The following is a 16,119-nucleotide window of genomic DNA, read 5'->3' as shown; positions in this document are numbered from 1 at the left end:
CCTGCACGCTTGAGCCATCAGTATCCCTATTTGACTTGGGAGAAAACTGGGAGCCGAAGACACTAATAAGCAATTTGCCTGAGGTGCCACCGATGAGGGGCTGAGCTGGGGTTTGAACTCAGACCTCTGCAACTCTGGGCCTAAACTTGCCTGTCTCTGCCCGCGGCCTCCTAGAACATCACAGGAGGATGGCAAGAGAGCTGGAGCTCTCACCTTCCCAGAGGGTGGGCTTTTGCCACAGCTGCCCCCTTCAGGTCCCTGTCCCAGTTTCTCAGATGTCAGTGGATCCCAGGAGAAGCTCATCTGGTCTCCCTGTGATTGCTTCACTTGCTAATTACCCAAGAAATGTATTGTTCTGTTGCGTTGGTGTGTAGGAAATGAACAGCAACAGGAAGAGGCAGCAGTCAGTCGGGTGGGATTAGAGGGTCAGTAAAGAAAGTTTTGTGTGTTCATGGGTACCTGAAAGCTAATAGCTTTCAAAGACTCAAATTTAAAATATCAAATGACTCAATGTTTCAGAATAAGAAAAATGAAGCATTGATCTTTCTTAATTCTATTGAGGTGTGGTCAAGCACATTGGTTAGGAACTTGGGGGGAGGGTCACATGTAGTAGGTCACAACCCAGGCCCTACCTCCTGTGAGCTGTGGAGCTTGGACACATCATTTAACAGCTCTGTGCCTCAGTTTCCCCATATGTAAGATGAGAGTAATACCCCCCCTCACATAGACTTTTGAGGTTGAATTGAGATGATGCATTAAAAAAAGTTGAATGTAATACTCAGAACATTGTAAAAACTCAATAAAAGTTGGTAGTATTGTTATAGGGGAAGACCTATTTTAAATGTCTGGATTTAAGATAAAATTTGCATCACATTTTCACATAAACATAAATGTAAAATCTAAGGAGACTTTTTCCCCCCTGACTATACAAGTAATAGATGATCACTAAACAGAAGTCAGGCAATATAGAAAGATGTTAAGAAGAAAATGAAAATTGCCTGTTATTCTACCAACTGGAGAACCGTGGTTAGCATTTTGATGTATTTCCTTTTGCTTTTCTCCCCCTAGTTCATATAGGTATCCAAATTGAGAGCACAGTGTATCCTGGCTTGTTCATATTATAGCATGAGCATTTTCCCATGTCATTTTATATTGTGTACCCATCCTATTTGGTGGCCTAATATTCCGTCAGGTGGGTGCTAGAATGTGTTTAATTATCCTCCCACTTATCGATGGCCATTGCGTAAGGTGGCTCTTAAAATGCGGATAGCTTTGTGTGTGCTGTCAGCCCTGAGCACTGGGCTTTGCCAATCACTGTCAAACTGCCTCCTGCCAGAACCAAGTGCCCGAGCCCCGTGCCCACTGCTACTGCAGTCCACATGCTTGTCAGCTTTTCCATTCATTCCATCCTTTGAGTGCATGTTCTGTGCCAGGACCTTGCTAGGTGCTGAGGACACAGAGATGAATGACACAGTCATTCCATGTCCTCCAGAGCTCAGTGGAGGAGGGAGCTTGAACAGAGGCCAGAGCAAGCGTTTCCTGGCAGCCTGCTCCACACCAGCCCTCCGCCAAGCACCCGGGCAGCCTTAAGAGTGAGGCACAGTCTGCTTCCTAGTTGGGAGAAGAGATGTGTACAAGGATCTTCTCCCATGTCAGGGCCAGCTGATATGCCCCTCCCTCTTGGACGTCTGCAGCTGGATACTCCAGGCTGAATGAATTACATCATCATTAGCTGGTCTTACAGTGAGCCGTCCATCTCCCTTGCCACTTTACAGCTCCTTAAAGGCAGCTCCTGGCTGGGCATGAAGTATAGGAAAATATGTACAGTTAACCCTTGAACAACGTGGGTTTGAACTGCATGGGTCCACTTACATGTGGATTTTTTCAACCACACACAGATTGAAATACGGTATTCACAGGATGTGAAACCCTCTTATACGGAGGGCCAGCTTTTTGTGTATACACCAAGGGATGACTATAGTTGTTTTTTACACTATGGATAGAGAAATTAGTTTAGTAGGTTGGTACTAGGTTTTTATTTTTATTTTTTTCCCATAAAATCCAATTGATTAGAATTAAAAGCATCAAAGTGTAGTCCACTGTGTGAGATTAAGTATTGTTTTGTGAAACATTTGTTTCTGTTTTGTACACGTGCATACCGGTTCACGTGGAGTGGGTGATGGTTGAAGATGCATGTTTTTTTGTGAGTCATAGACAAAGGCTAGGAAAGCCCCTGGCTGACAGGATAGCGTCTTGACTCCTCAGTGTGACGCAGGGGTGTCTGTGACCAGCTTCTGCCTGGCTGTGCTGCCTCACCTCCCAGCCCTCCTGCCTGGAAGCCTGAGCTCTAGCTGTAGGAGCGGTTTCTCCTCAGTGCTTGGCGGGGACCTGTCCATGGTTCCACAGGGCTGTATGAACACATCGTTACCAGGGCCTGGCCATGGTTAGGATGGTCCACGTGTCTGGCCTTCCCTTCTCATCTTTTAACTCCTTGAGGTCAGGGTTGAACTTTATTCAACGCTCTGCCCAGCACTGGCCCCGTGCCTGACACAGAGTGGCAGTAACCAGGTATTGCTCGTCTGTCGTGCGCAGGTAGTTTATATAAGCCTCATTTAATCCTCACAGTAGTCCAGTAAGAGAGAGGTAATTAACTATTTTCCAGATGAGGCACAGAGCTGTTTAGAGCATAATTTGCTAAAAGCCACCCAGCTAGTAAGTGGTAGAGCTGAGATTCAGACTCAGGTTCATGTGACACTGGAGTCCTCGCCACCCCCACTGCACATACAGCCCAGCAAATGTTTGTTGAATGGATGTGGTGATGCTGCTTCCTTTTTGACTCAAGACTCCCATCTGCCCAGGATTCTAGTTTGTGGCCCTTTGTGTCAACATCTCATGTACTTACTTGTGGATTGGCAAGGCTGACTGTCCCACCTGCTGCTTGCAGTGGCCTATTTCCCAGGGCATTTTGAGTGCAGGAGTTGGTTTCAGGTTACAGACTCCCCTACTCCCATGCCCTGTGGAAAGCATGCTGTTCAGCGGACACTCGGTGTGTACCTGCAGTGCACGAGATCAGCGCTGCTGGAACATAGTAGTCTGGCTCCATGATGGGCCCCACAGTGCATTTGGAACAGTTGTGCTGCTGTCACTTGGGCTCCACCCCCAGGCTCTCAGGTTGCGCGTCTGCTCGTCTGCTTACCCGGTGACCTGGCAGGCCTGATACACTTCTCCCCTTTGTTCCCTCTCCAGGTGGACCAGCGGGTGTTCAGAGACCTTATGAGTGAAAAGCTGCCTCGGTTGCATGGCCACTTTGAACAGTACAAAGTCGACTACACCCTCATCACTTTCAACTGGTTTCTGGTGGTATTTGTGGATAGTGTCGTTAGTGACATCCTCTTTAAAATATGGGACTCTTTCCTTTATGAAGGACCAAAGGTGAGTTAGCTCAGCTCAGCTATTTTCAGATATACACACTTGACAACCGTCAGCAGCGTTGGTGGTGGTAGAGCGGCTGGCTCACCTGGAACTTATGAGGGTTACCATGGTGCCCAAGGGATCTCAGCAAGGCCTGCACTAGATCTGGGTCCAGGGTATCAGGAAACCACAGTCATTTGTTCATGTATCAGAAGCATTCAACCCACATCAAGCCCTGTGATAGGCGCTGGGAGCTGTGGCTTACAGTTTGAGCCTGAGCCTCACCATCTGTCAAATGGCTGGTGGTGTTACCCCATCATATGGAGGAGGAGATGGAGGCCCAGAGATCTAATAAGCAGGGGATTAGGGGGACTAATGAGGGGGACTAACTTGGGGGAGCCAACTTCAGAGCCTTACTGCCCATGAGCCTCCCACCCGCTCTGTTGTATGTTTTTTAAAAATCAGTTTTTGAATAAGGAATATATTTACATATTAAGCCCTAATTGCATAAACAGGTGTTTGTAATGGAGTGGAGGCCCCCCGCCCAGTCTTCTAGTTACTCTTCTCAATTTATTCTTTACCTTAGCCGGGCACAGTGGCATGTGCCAATTGTCTCAGCTACTTGGGAGGCTGAGGTAGGAGGATCATTTGAGCTGAGGAGTTAAAATACAGCCTGGGCAACACAGCAAGACCCAGAAAACAAACTAAATTAGAGAAAGTACAGGCCCTTAGATATGGGGAAAGCAGTTTGTTCCAAAGCTGCTTGAACTTGCAAGACTACCAGGAGTCCATTCCCTCTAACCTCTAATGTACCCCAAACACAAATTTAAAAAAAAAAAAGAAAGGCCAGGCACAGTGGCTGACACTTGTAATCCTAGCACTTTGGGAGGCCGAGGTGGGCGGATCATGAGGACAGGAGATGGAGACCATTGTGGCTAACATGGTGAAACCCCGTCTGTACTCAAAATACAAAAATAGCTGGGCGTGGTGGCGGGTGCCTGTAGTCCCAGCTACTCAGGAGGCTGAGGCAGGAGAATCACTTGAACCTGGGAGGCAGAGGTTGCAGTGAGCCAAGATTGCACTGCTGCATTCCAGCCTGGGCAGCAGAGCAAGACTGTATCTCAAAAATAAAAATAAAATTTTAAAAAAACTCCTTCGCTATCTTCAAAAGTGCACCAGTTGAGATGGAAACAGCCTCTGTAGGTGGGACTTTCTAAGAGTTTCAGAATCAGAAAACCTTGATTTTGGTTTTATTTTAAAATGATTCCTTATGTTTGTTCCTTATGCTTTATTGACTAGAAGTGTTTTCTGAGTATGAAAGGATTCCACAAAGATCTCCTATAAGGAGATTTTTGGTTTGGGCTGATGTGTTGTTGAAAACCAGCAGGGTTTATTTTCCTGTAATAAAGGAGTCTTGGCCTAGCCAGTGAAAATTGCCCCTCAGGTCAATAGTCTTTCCCCAGGGCAGGGACCGTGCAAGCCATGTCCCCCTGTCCCCCGTAGGGCCAGCACCCCCCTGGAGTCCAGCCTTGTGCCTGGACCCACAGGGTTTTCCACTAACAGATTTCCCTGTTTATTCCACAGGTTATTTTCCGTTTTGCTCTGGCACTTTTTAAGTACAAGGAAGAGGAGATTTTGAAATTGCAAGATTCGATGTCTATATTTAAGTATCTCCGCTACTTCACTCGCACTATCCTTGATGCTAGGTGAGTCCTGGGGAGTTCTCAGATGTCAAGGAGAGCAGGAAGCCTGGCCCCTGCCTCCTTGAGAGCAGCCTGTCCTTGCTGTCTTCCAACTCAGAGCCATCCCCGGTGTACAGTGTTGGAGAGGGCATTGCTTTCCAGGGAAAAGAGAGCAAGGGGTGTGAGCCCCAAGTAGCCTTACCTAGGAGGAACTGAGATGAGGATTTTGTCCTTTATCCTACAAACATAAATCCCAACAACCAACAGCAGTAGTTTCATTTGTCTAGAAAGCATTTACTGAGTACCTGCTTCGTGGTAGGGTCTGTGCTGGGCACTGAGGATGACAGATGGAGAGTAAGGCCTGTCCTGGAAGACCTTGCTGGGGACACTATTGCGCATCGTTTGATCCATGCCGTGGTAGAGGGATCCCAGGCCGGAGAAAGGCCAAATAAGCTGGGCAAGGGGCAGCAAGGAAACAGTATGGGGACAGGGGGTCCTTCAGGAGTGGTGGCGCAGAGCTGTGGGGCACGTGTGTTTGGGGAAGTGTGGAGGCAGCTCAGCCCAGCTGGTGCCAGTGTGGCTGGGCCATAGCAGAGCTGGGCTGTCAGGGTGATTGCAGACTTCGCTCAGGACTTGAGGCTTCGTCCTGAGTGCTGGGAAGTCCTGCAGGGTTAGGCAAGAGACAGATAGGTCAGATTGGGGCAGGATTGGTGGCTGTTAGAGGGCTCTAGGGAGAGAGGTGGTGGCCTGGAGAGAGGTGGTCCCACAGATGGAGAAGGGGGGTAGATTGAAGAGAGGGAGGGAGGAATTTGACTTGGAGGACCCCTGAGTTTCTGGCCTGGGAGGCCAAGTGTTCAGGAACCCTCCCTGACCACACAGTCATTGCCTGTTCTGGGCCATCCTCGTCTGTATGTCCCCTGGACTGCAGCTGTTGGCTGCTCTGACCCTGAGAGCCGATTTGGACAGTGGGAGCTGAGGTGCTGGCTGAGGCCATGCCAGGCTTCCTGGAGGTCGTCGCTATTTTTAGAGTCTTTTACTGGGGAGTGGGTTTGTAATAGTTTCAGGCTTACTAATAGCACCAACAACAGTGCCCTGATTTCTGCCAAATGAGGAAGGATATGGGAATCATATTTGCTGGGGAAAGTTTGATTCTGAGTCCTGCGGTGAGCCTGGAGGGTTTCTGTTCATCTCGTGTTGGGTCAGGATTGCCGAGAGTGACAGGGAGTGAGCTCGCCCATGCCAACAGCTAAGGCTGTGTTGGGAGTGCCGCTGCCCTCAGTTCTGTACTGGGTCCCAGGTGCTGCCAGGAGGAGCGGAGGCGAGTGGGCGTGGCTCTGGCGAGTGCCCGCCCCTTGCCTGGCACCGCAGGCCAACCTGGCCCCTCCCACACTGCTGGGCCTTGCATGGTCCTGCAGCGCCTCCTTCTGAGCGGCTCGCGGTACGGTCTCCCCTGCAGCTTGCTTTAGAAAGCGGGGTCGCCACACCAACAGGTGCTTTAAGGAGTGCCAAGGCAGCGGCAGGCTCCCCGCTGTTATCAAGACTGCAGGGGCCCATAACCCGCCTCTGGGCTGGAGCCTCAGTGTTTTAATGAGCTCCCCAGACTAGTGGTTGCAAGGAGGCCAGTCCTGCAGCACAGCGATTGGCCTTCAGAAACGCGGGGAGGGAGTTGTGTGGTCAGCTGCATTCAGGAGACGGGAGTTACACAGGATTGAACCACGTTCTGCAGCAGGACTTCTAGGAGCCTTTTAAGGCGCTGAGCATCGTCTCCCAAATTTAGCTGACCATGGGGCACCTTCTCATCTCCCAGAGGAAACTTCCAGGCCTGAGGCAGAGGTGGGGTCTGGCTTCCCGGGTGCCAGCCTGGGCCGAGGGGTCTCTGTCAGCTCCTGACTGAGGAGCAAATGAAGAATTATACTTCGGGCTCGTGTTCTGCAGCACAGGAGGGTTGGGCGCCGTAGGTTTGGGGTTTGTGGGGGCTGTGGGCTGACAGCTGTTGGGGAGAAAGGACTGGTGGTGGGGACCCTGTGCCCCGTTCACACGGAGCCTCCTCCCGCCTGCTGGGGCTGGCAGCCCGGTCTGCAGAGCCAGGCAGGAGGCGGAACCCGAGAAATCCACACGCGGGGACCCCTGTGCTTAGGCGTTCTCTGTTCTCTGGTGCTCCCATGTTCCAGAACACACACTGGTGAATTCGGAATTTAAATAAAGCTGGCCTTTCTGACCTTAAGCCTCTGGACGAGAGTTAAGCATGTCCAGGTAGTAGTGGGTGTTTTGAAACATAAAAGGTTGCACCCTCATGTGTGCCTTGTGTTAAAAGGAGCCCACGCAGCCGACAGCAGCAGGAGCAAATGGCCTGCTCTGATGGGGACAGGCAGGAAGTCCTTCAGGGCATTTCTGTTTCATCACACTTTTCCTGGGGCTGGTGAGTCTGTTGGGCCTTTGGTTGACAGGGAAGCGCATGAGCCCATGTTGGTGGATACAAAGCATTTGGGGCCTGGCAGAATCCAGAGAGGGGAAGAAGGTGGCCCTAGGAACTGGCCTATTTTGTGATCCCCAGAGACCAGTGTGGCTGACCCATTAGTGCTACAAATCCATAGCCAGGCCTCAGGACAGCTTTTGGTTTTGTTTTTATTAAGCCACTGACCAGTGGTTAGGAGCAAGTGGATCATAACCTTAACATTTTTATTGAAAATTGGAGCCTTGACCTGGGGATGTGAAACCCACAAGCTGCACATTTCTCTGTAGACTGCATCTGGACACTTGTCACATTGCCGACTGGGTCTGACAGTCATCGCCAGGACTGCCTGGGCCTGTGTTCATTCCCAGTCAATGAGTCCTGGGACACAGACGTCCCGGACTCGTGCCCGGTGCCAGGCCTCATGCCTGCCCAAGGATGAAGACATACCTGCCATCACCATGTAAGTGCCGGGAGCTCTTCTCAGCGCTTATGTGTGGGAACACGAGTAATCCCACACCCTAGGAGGTGGCACTACTGTTACCCCAGTGTGCAGATGAAGATCAGAGGCCAGAAAAGGGGGTGACTTCAGTCACACAGCAAGCATGTGGCAGAGCTGGAGTCCAGGTCGTCATTCTGAGCCTGCCCCTGGCTGGGCCATTGTGCTTTGTCACCTCTCTACAGAAAGTGGGCCTCATCCCCTACATCAGGCCCCAAGCCTGGCCAGTGCTCTTCCCACCCTGCCCCAGGCCACCTGCTGTGCCTGTGAGGGATGTGTGTGAGCACTCTCTGGAGCACCGCTGATTCTCTTGTCTCTCCCCTGCGTCCTGCCAGGAAGCTGATCAGTATCTCCTTTGGGGACCTGAACCCTTTCCCCCTACGCCAGATCCGGAACCGACGTGCCTACCACTTGGAGAAAGTCCGGCTGGAGCTGACCGAGCTGGAGGCCATCCGTGAGGACTTCCTGCGTGAGCGGGACACCAGCCCTGACAAGGGTGAGCTGGTCAGTGACGAGGAGGAGGATACCTGAGTGGGCTCCGGGATGCTGCTCTTCCTTCCTTCACAACCAAAGTGTGCCCAAAGGGTGAAAGTGCACTTAAAAGCCAGAATGTAACGTGTGTGGCCTCTGGGGATCTGCTGGGCAGATGTCCCAAGCCAGGCTGCCCTTCCTCATTTCCCACTGTGCGGGGGGCAGGGGTGGGAGGTCTAATCTGTTTACAGCCATTTCCGTGCCATGCTTTTGGTTACACGTATCTCAGTCACGCTTTCTGCCTGCTTGGTGGATCCTCAGGCTTACCAGTGGCTATTTGCAAGAGCCTGTTTCCGGCCTCCGTCAGCCTGTCGGTGCTCTGACCCTCTGAAACCTTGCTTTGCTGGGCATCTCCCCATGTTCTCTCTCCTGTACATAGTGGGCAGTGGTGTGTGGTTTTGAAAGGCAGTGCTATAAAGGATGCCAACTGTGCTTCAGGCACCTGTAGGCCAGAGGGTTGCTGCCTCAGGCATAAGGTTGGTATGAAAAGGGGCTGCCTTAGAAAAGCAGGCACATCCCTTGTTCAGAAATGGCCACTGTAGAAAGCCTGTGAACCTCCCACCAGTGGCTTTAAGCTGCCAGCCATTCCCCATTTCTAGAATAGCCTTTGCTCTTCCACACGCAACCCTTCCATCAGTGTCTTCCAGCCTGCATGGGGAGGGCCTGGCTGCCCAGACACCCACCCTCACTTCTCATGGCTAGTCTGTGTTTGCAGATCACTGGGCTGCTCTGTCCCCAGCTTGCCCCGTGCCAGGCATGGCTCTGTGAGATTCTGTGGAATGCCCTTCTTGACTTGTGGAAATCATTCACCAAGTACGATGGGACGGGATTCCAAGTAAACAGTGGACCATCATATTGCAAAGCAGGCCCACGCCTGGGCTGCCTTGGTTGAGGGGATGGAGGAATGTTTTCAGGGGTGCTTTGCAGGGCAGTGGTGCAGCCGCAGCGTGAACGTTCTTGGACAGCTGAAAACCATGGCCTCCTTGGGGATGGCCAGTGCTCCTGGTGTCTCCACCTGCCTGGGTTGTGCAGGAGGCCGGCTGCCAGTGCCCGGGGCTGGGAAACTTTTTTGCTTGGGGCAGGCTTGGGTGAGCTCTCCCAGATGTGTGCCCACCCCACCACTGCCTGGAAGCATCCTTGTTCTCTGCCAGGATGCAGGGGCTGTTGCCTCTGACACAGCAGTTTCTGGGAACTCAGAGGACTGCCTTTCTGAAGGCTGGGGAGAGGCTTTGAGCAAGGAGCTTGTTTTTGCTTAATCCCTCTGGAGCATCCCTGATGCGTAGATGTGAGAGGATGTTTTCTGGCACAGTGTTATGAAAATACAAGAGAAATGGTCTCAGTGGAATGTTTCATATTACCCGAAAAAAACTGGAAATCATCCTTTGTTGTGAACACACTGAGACTAAGAATTGAAGCAATGCAGTTTTAAGAAGTACTTTTTTCCTATTATTTTTTGCTGTCAACTTTTTGGCAATGCCACGGCAAAGTTGGTGTTTCAGCACATGCTAGAGTGAGCTCCGGCTTCATGTCTTTAGTGGAGTTGGTTAATGTTTCACTGGGTAGACAGAGCTGGCCTGTATATTTAGCCAGAAGCCTTTGCCTCTTTTCAGGCATCAAAAATGGGTTTTGTCATTGTCTTTGAGAGCAGCAGTTTGAGGTCTGACTCCTTCAGTTGTCCTGTGAGCTGGGCGTTGCAGTCTGCTCAAATCAAGTGTTGGAACCCCCACCCCTCAGCCCATCGTGAAACGACAGCTGTCAGCCTGGGGGGCAGCTGCTGAGGAGGTGCAGCAGGAATGGGGCTGGGCCCTCAGGTTTTACTTTCCAAGCCAATGGCCCCTGGAACACGCCAGCACACACTGCCATGTCCTGGGGCTAAGAGCTGCCTTTAGGGACAGGCTCGTGTTGTCCAGTTTGCCCTGAGAGATGCACCTGACCAGGGGCCCGTCGTGGCTGCAACCCACGGTGGTATGTTAGTGTTTCCAGGCAGTTGTCAGCAGCTGCCGGGCAGTGTGTGTGTGACAGCAGGAGAGTTCCTGGAGGAAAGGGACTGGGGACACTTTTTCAGAGGTTCTCCTGCCTGGAATCAAGTGATGCGTGTCCAGAAGGCAAGAGAGGGCAGCTCCGCCTGGTTAAAGTTTGGGAACAGGAGGGAGCTAACTCCTCCTTCCAGGACTGTGGGCCCCACTCTTTTGCGCTAACACTTCCCCTCTCTCGGGTCACTGAGGAAAGAGCTGCTCTGTCACCTCCAGTGCCCTGAAGGTCCCTGGCCTCCACTGGCTGCCATGGCAGTGGGCCCTTCTGGCAGGGGCTGCCCCATGCTGCTGTTCCTCCTCTGAACCTACACCCCAACACCCAGCCCGTGGCCCCTGCAAGGGGGACCTTGCCAGCTGGGAAACCCAAAGGCCTGTCCAAATGCGTGCACCAGGACCGAGGGGAGCTCCCTCCCCACACCTGCTAGGAATTGCCAACTTTTAAATGGATGGGGTTTTTTATGGGTTGAATCTCTGTTAATACTTTTGTACACTCTCACTACAGTTTATATTTTTATAGGCTATTTTCTCAAGGTGTTTCTAGATTCCACATATTTTATATAACAAGTTCTTATGTTATGTGTGTGACTCCCTTGTGTGTATCTGTGCCAGCCTCAGCCTCCGAGTTGCTCTTCCCTCTGGCCCTGACTCTCACTGACTCACCGATGTGATGTGCGGGCCCACTTCTTACCCCAGGTAGCCTCGGGCGCTGCCTGTAGTCATGCTGACAGCTGTACAGTAGCCGCCAAGACTGCTGACGGCTGGAGACGGTTCTGGTTTCAACTACGGTATATTAATATCGGAAGTATTCTAGACAGATCCTCGGTTGGGTTTTCTAGCTACATGTTTGTATTGCACAGATCCTCACCCACCATCCTATAGTGTTGTCTTCCTGTGTGTTCCGGGGCTTCTGGGCAGCTGGGCCTGCCCGGGGAAGTCCTTGCAGGTGGGAGGCCATACAGAGACCCAGTGTGTGCCACTGAGCGTCCCACCGCTGCTGGGCAACTGGAGGACTGCAGGGGGCGCCAGGTGACTCTCTCCTTTTATATCACAGCAGCTCCTGTGCTGACCTTCAAGTTACGTTTTGGAACTGTAATACTAAAGGAAGAAATAAACTACTAATTTGTATAATATTCTGCTTTGAAATTCAGTTATAGTCACTAGTGATGGGGCTCACCCCAAGGGCTTGGAGGGTGGGGCAGGGCTTATTGGTGTTGGGGGGGGCGAGGAGGGGCGGGGGGGGGGCGAGGAGGGGCGAGGAGGGGCTCTCCGACCTTCCAGCCTGGCGTTTCTGGGTGTCTCTGCCCTTGGCTTATCCTGGGGCGGGTGTGTCAGGATGCCTTTGCCAGCAGGGGCAGCCTTGGGAGGCCCCAAGAACCATGGCCAAGCTGCAGGTGTGGGCTGGGGGCACCGAGGTGGGAAAGCCGGAAGCTGGAGACTCCCTGTGTCCGGATAACCCCCCGCCCAGCCACAAAGAACAGGCATGCCTCCTTCCGCCAGCTGTGCCATGCCCTGCCTGAGTCACAGGCTTGTTTGTCTCCTGCCTGGGCTGACAGCTCAGGCCCAGCTGCCACTGGGGACACCCCCAGTCATCAGTGGAAAACACCCAAGAATGATGAAGACCAAAGGGGTTCCCATAGGGGTGTTTCGGGGTGGCTCCAGCAAGGATTCCCAGACAGGGCAGGCCAAGGCCTGGCAGGCTTTTCTCTTCTGGGGACATGGATTCAGCGAGGCTGGGGGTTCCTGGAGTCACGCAGCAGAGCAGCGGCGGCAGAGCTGGGACAGGGACTGGCTCGGTGTGTGGGTCAGGAGCAAGTCGACAGGCCCTGCTCCCCACCCCTTGGAAGAGAGTGCCACCAGGGGCCGTTCTGACTAAGGCCTGGGAAGCCATGACTCAGAGTGTGGGTCCCTAGAGTCTCTTTGGGCCAGCCGGGCTGCTGCAGACAGACAGGAAGCACGCCTGACGCTCCTCTACCCTCGGGCAGCACAGTGGGGCTGGGACTCACGCTAGCTTGCCCAGCAACTTGCTTTCCTGGGTGAACTCTGGCAGGCTTCCCTCTCTGTGCAAAGCCGCCACTGGGGCCTGCTCAGGGTGGCCTGGAACTTGGAGGTGGGCAGTCAGGGCCTAGGATGGGCCTGTGTCACCAGGGCATGTACCCTTGGGCCAGTTACTTCCTCTCAGAGCCTTGGGCTCCTCCTCTGAGGATGGGGCTTGTTGGTGTGAAATGAGGTGAGCATGTTGAGTTGGGGAGCAGCAGGACACGCACCTGCAGGCAGCCGCCCTAGCCACGCTCCCTCCCTTCCTTCCAAGTCCTGGGACAGACACAGTAGGGCACAGCAGGCCAGCCTGCTCTCTTCTCCGTCTACTTTTTGCAGAAGAGTCAATAGATACAACAGGGCCAGGGAGGTGCCCCTGGGGGCCTCAGTCCCCATCACTCCAAGGGGCAGTCCCTGCAAGTGACAAGGTGGGCCCAATCCCTGTGGAACAGGTCTTGGAGGACCACAGAGTAGGACCACAGAGTAGGGCCCCAGGGAAAGCTGGGAGCCTGAGCTGGAGGCAGGCAGCAAGTAAGGGCCAAGCTGTGCCCCTGCCCGGAAGACCTTCCTGTCCCCAGAACCCCACCCTCTGCAGACAGCCCTCCCTGGGCAGCAGCCCCCCAGCTTCCAAGGCCCATGGCTCACCAGACGCCATGCTCTCACGGACTTGTTTGCTGCTCTGTCCCCTGCAGATCTGCCCCAGAGGAGCAGGTGAAAAGCCGCGCCTGCCGAGGTGCTGTGGCGGTGGAGTTTTGGGCAGAGGAGTAGGGGGAAGAGTTTCTCACTTTTAAGATTCTCCAAATCCAAGATGAAGTCATGCTGTGCTTTGGAATGGTAGATGCTCATTTATGTAAAATCATAATAAATATTACACAAACTGTTAGAATAAAAAAATACCTTTTTTGAGGGGGGAGGAGGTCCCCAGCCTGCCGCTGGATAGTGAGAGGGGGTTAGCACCATCAGGGCGCAGGAGGCGGGAGCTCCGCCACAGCCCATGGTGGGCACTGAGGTCTGTTGGTCGGTCTGTGCATCCTGGCACGGTCAGTGGCGAGCAACCCGCTGATGGCCTCGGGAGCGGGCGCCGTGGCTGGGCGGAGAGCACGAGCAGCAGCACTGGGTGTTGACGGTGGGCAGCTAGCAGCGGCCCAGTAGGTGCAGCGTCTACACAGAACCTGAAGGACAGGCAGTCCCGCTCATAGCCTGGAGCGGAGCGGAGCGGAGCGGAGCGGAGCGGAGCGGAGCGGAGCGGGAGCTGGGGGGCGGGGCGGGAGCTGGGGGGCGGGGCGGGAGCTGGGGGGCGGGGCGGGAGCTGGGGGGCGGGGCGGGAGCTGGGGGGCGGGGCGGGAGCTGGGGGGCGGGGCGGGAGCTGGGGGGCGGGGCGGGAGCTGGGGGGCGGGGCGGGAGCTGGGGGGCGGGGCGGGAGCTGGGGGGCGGGGCGGGAGCTGGGGGGCGGGGCGGGAGCTGGGGGGCGGGGCGGGAGCTGGGGGGCGGGGGCGGGGGCGGGGCGGGGCGGGGGGCGGGGCGGGGCGGGGGGCGGGAGCTGGGGGGCGGGGCGGGGCGGGAGCTGGGGGGCGGGGCGGGGCGGGAGCTGGGGGGCGGGGCGGGGCGGGAGCTGGGGGGCGGGAGCTGGGGGGCGGGGCGGGGCGGGAGCTGGGGGGCGGGGCGGGGCGGGAGCTGGGGGGCGGGGCGGGGCGGGAGCTGGGGGGCGGGGCGGGGCGGGAGCTGGGGGGCGGGGCGGGGCGGGAGCTGGGGGGCGGGGCGGGGCGGGAGCTGGGGGGCGGGGCGGGGCGGGAGCTGGGGGGCGGGGCGGGGCGGGAGCTGGGGGGCGGGAGCTGGGGGGCGGGGCGGGAGCTGGGGGGCGGGGCGGGGCGGGAGCTGGGGGGCGGGGCGGGAGCTGGGGGGCGGGGCGGGAGCTGGGGGGCGGGGCGGGAGCTGGGGGGCGGGGCGGGAGCTGGGGGGCGGGGCGGGAGCTGGGGGGCGGGGCGGGAGCTGGGGGGCGGGGCGGGAGCTGGGGGGCGGGGCGGGAGCTGGGGGGCGGGGCGGGAGCTGGGGGGCGGGGCGGGAGCTGGGGGGCGGGGCGGGAGCTGGGGGGCGGGGCGGGAGCTGGGGGGCGGGGCGGGAGCTGGGGGGCGGGGCGGGAGCGGGGGGGCGGGGCGGGAGCTGGGGGGCGGGGCGGGAGCTGGGGGGCGGGGCGGGAGCTGGGGGGCGGGGCGGGAGCTGGGGGGCGGGGCGGGAGCTGGGGGGCGGGGCGGGAGCTGGGGGGCGGGGCGGGAGCTGGGGGGCGGGGCGGGAGCTGGGGGGCCGGGGGGTAGGCATCAGAACCAGTGGTTTGGGAGAACCAGTGGTTTGGGGTACCCAGAACCTGGCTCCCCACCCCAACCACCTTAAGGAGGCTCCAGCAGCTCCCTACCAAGCAGAGTGCCTTGGTTTCTGGAGCGGCTCCCAAACGAAGGTCACACGTCTCCAGCTGTTGCTGTTTCTGTCCCACCTGCTCATGGCCAACCCAAGGATTCGAGAACGGGCGCTGCTGGGCTGAAGTTTCTGGAGGAAAGGTCTTGAGACCCCACCCTTACCCCCTCACACGCCCATGAAAGAGCCTGCCCAGGGTGACACCCTGCCACCCCATCTCTATCCTTGCTCACCCCTGGTGTTCCCTGACAGATCCTGGCACAGAACTGAGGTCCCAGGGGCCTCCTGCCAGCCTGCAGCAACCTCTGCCATCTACTCCCACCACCTCCCCCTGCCCCAGTGCACCTATCCTGCCAGGCCTCTGTGACCACCTCCAGCCACGGGGGCTGTACTCAGCCTCGGGTTCTGAGTCACAGGGTCCCATCTCCTAGGCCAGCCTCCCACTTCTTAGGTGGGCCACGAAGCCTAGAGTGAGTGGGCCTTACAGGCCGTCAGTGGAAACCAGGGACTGAGCCCAGGCCCAATGGGGAGGGAGGCCAGCTGCAGGCTGTGCTTGTCAGGGCTGAGGCTTGGCTGGGCCCTCCTGCCCCATGGTTATCAGAGGGATTTTGGGATGTGGCTTGTTTCCAGCCTCCTAGCCTTGCTCCTGCTGCTGCCGCCGCTGCTAACAAACCCCAGGCCCTGCTTACTCCAGCAAGAGGAGCAGGAGGACAGCAGCCAGCCCTGGGCCTGGGACATGCCCCAGGCCCGGCAGAGGACACGAGGCAGCAGGCAGGCAGGCAGGCTCCTCCACCCCAGCTCCAGGCAGAGCTCCAAAGTGCACATCTGCAGGCCTGCATCCTGGTCGCCCGGGGTGACCTCAGACAAGCTGCTTCACCTCTTGGGCCTCGGTTCTCTCCTCTGTCAACCCCACCTCCACAGCAAACAGATATGGCCATGCTGTGTCACTGCAGTGAGCACACACACACGAGTTTCCCGGCTTTCCACATGTCCCGCCAACTGTCCCACAGACCAGCAGAATATCTGGGAATTCCAGGTCTCCAAGTCCAAGACACCTTCCCAGCCACC

At 56.1% G+C, this 16,119-nt stretch overlaps 1 protein-coding gene and 1 long non-coding RNA gene across 3 annotated transcripts in view; one reads left to right on the top strand and one right to left on the bottom strand.

Moving 5' to 3' along the window:
* Positions 1–11,738, top strand: part of TBC1D2B (TBC1 domain family member 2B) — an 82,532-nt gene extending 70,794 nt beyond the window's left edge. The window contains exons 11-14 of one of the 2 annotated variants that reach the window (XM_055363912.2): positions 3,247–3,432; positions 4,996–5,117; positions 8,380–8,540; positions 11,660–11,727. In XM_055363912.2, the coding sequence (XP_055219887.1) occupies positions 3,247–3,432; positions 4,996–5,117; positions 8,380–8,540; positions 11,660–11,727 (537 nt within the window). Of the gene's footprint in view, positions 1–3,246; positions 3,433–4,995; positions 5,118–8,379 lie in introns of both variants that reach the window. The other variant, XM_031002319.3, reaches the window with a different exon arrangement.
* LOC134756422 (uncharacterized) lies at positions 11,626–15,849 on the bottom strand. The gene is made up of 4 exons (XR_010131042.1): positions 15,053–15,849; positions 13,540–13,814; positions 13,288–13,461; positions 11,626–11,703 (listed from the first exon to the last, which is right to left on the bottom strand). It is a non-coding gene; the product is annotated as an uncharacterized lncRNA (long non-coding RNA).
* Between the last annotated feature and the right edge of the window lie 270 nt (positions 15,850–16,119).

This window comes from Gorilla gorilla, chromosome 16 (assembly GCF_029281585.2).
Source record: "Gorilla gorilla gorilla isolate KB3781 chromosome 16, NHGRI_mGorGor1-v2.1_pri, whole genome shotgun sequence".
Lineage (NCBI taxonomy): Eukaryota > Metazoa > Chordata > Mammalia > Primates > Hominidae > Gorilla > Gorilla gorilla.
This window is presented reverse-complemented; position numbering and strand designations above follow the sequence as displayed.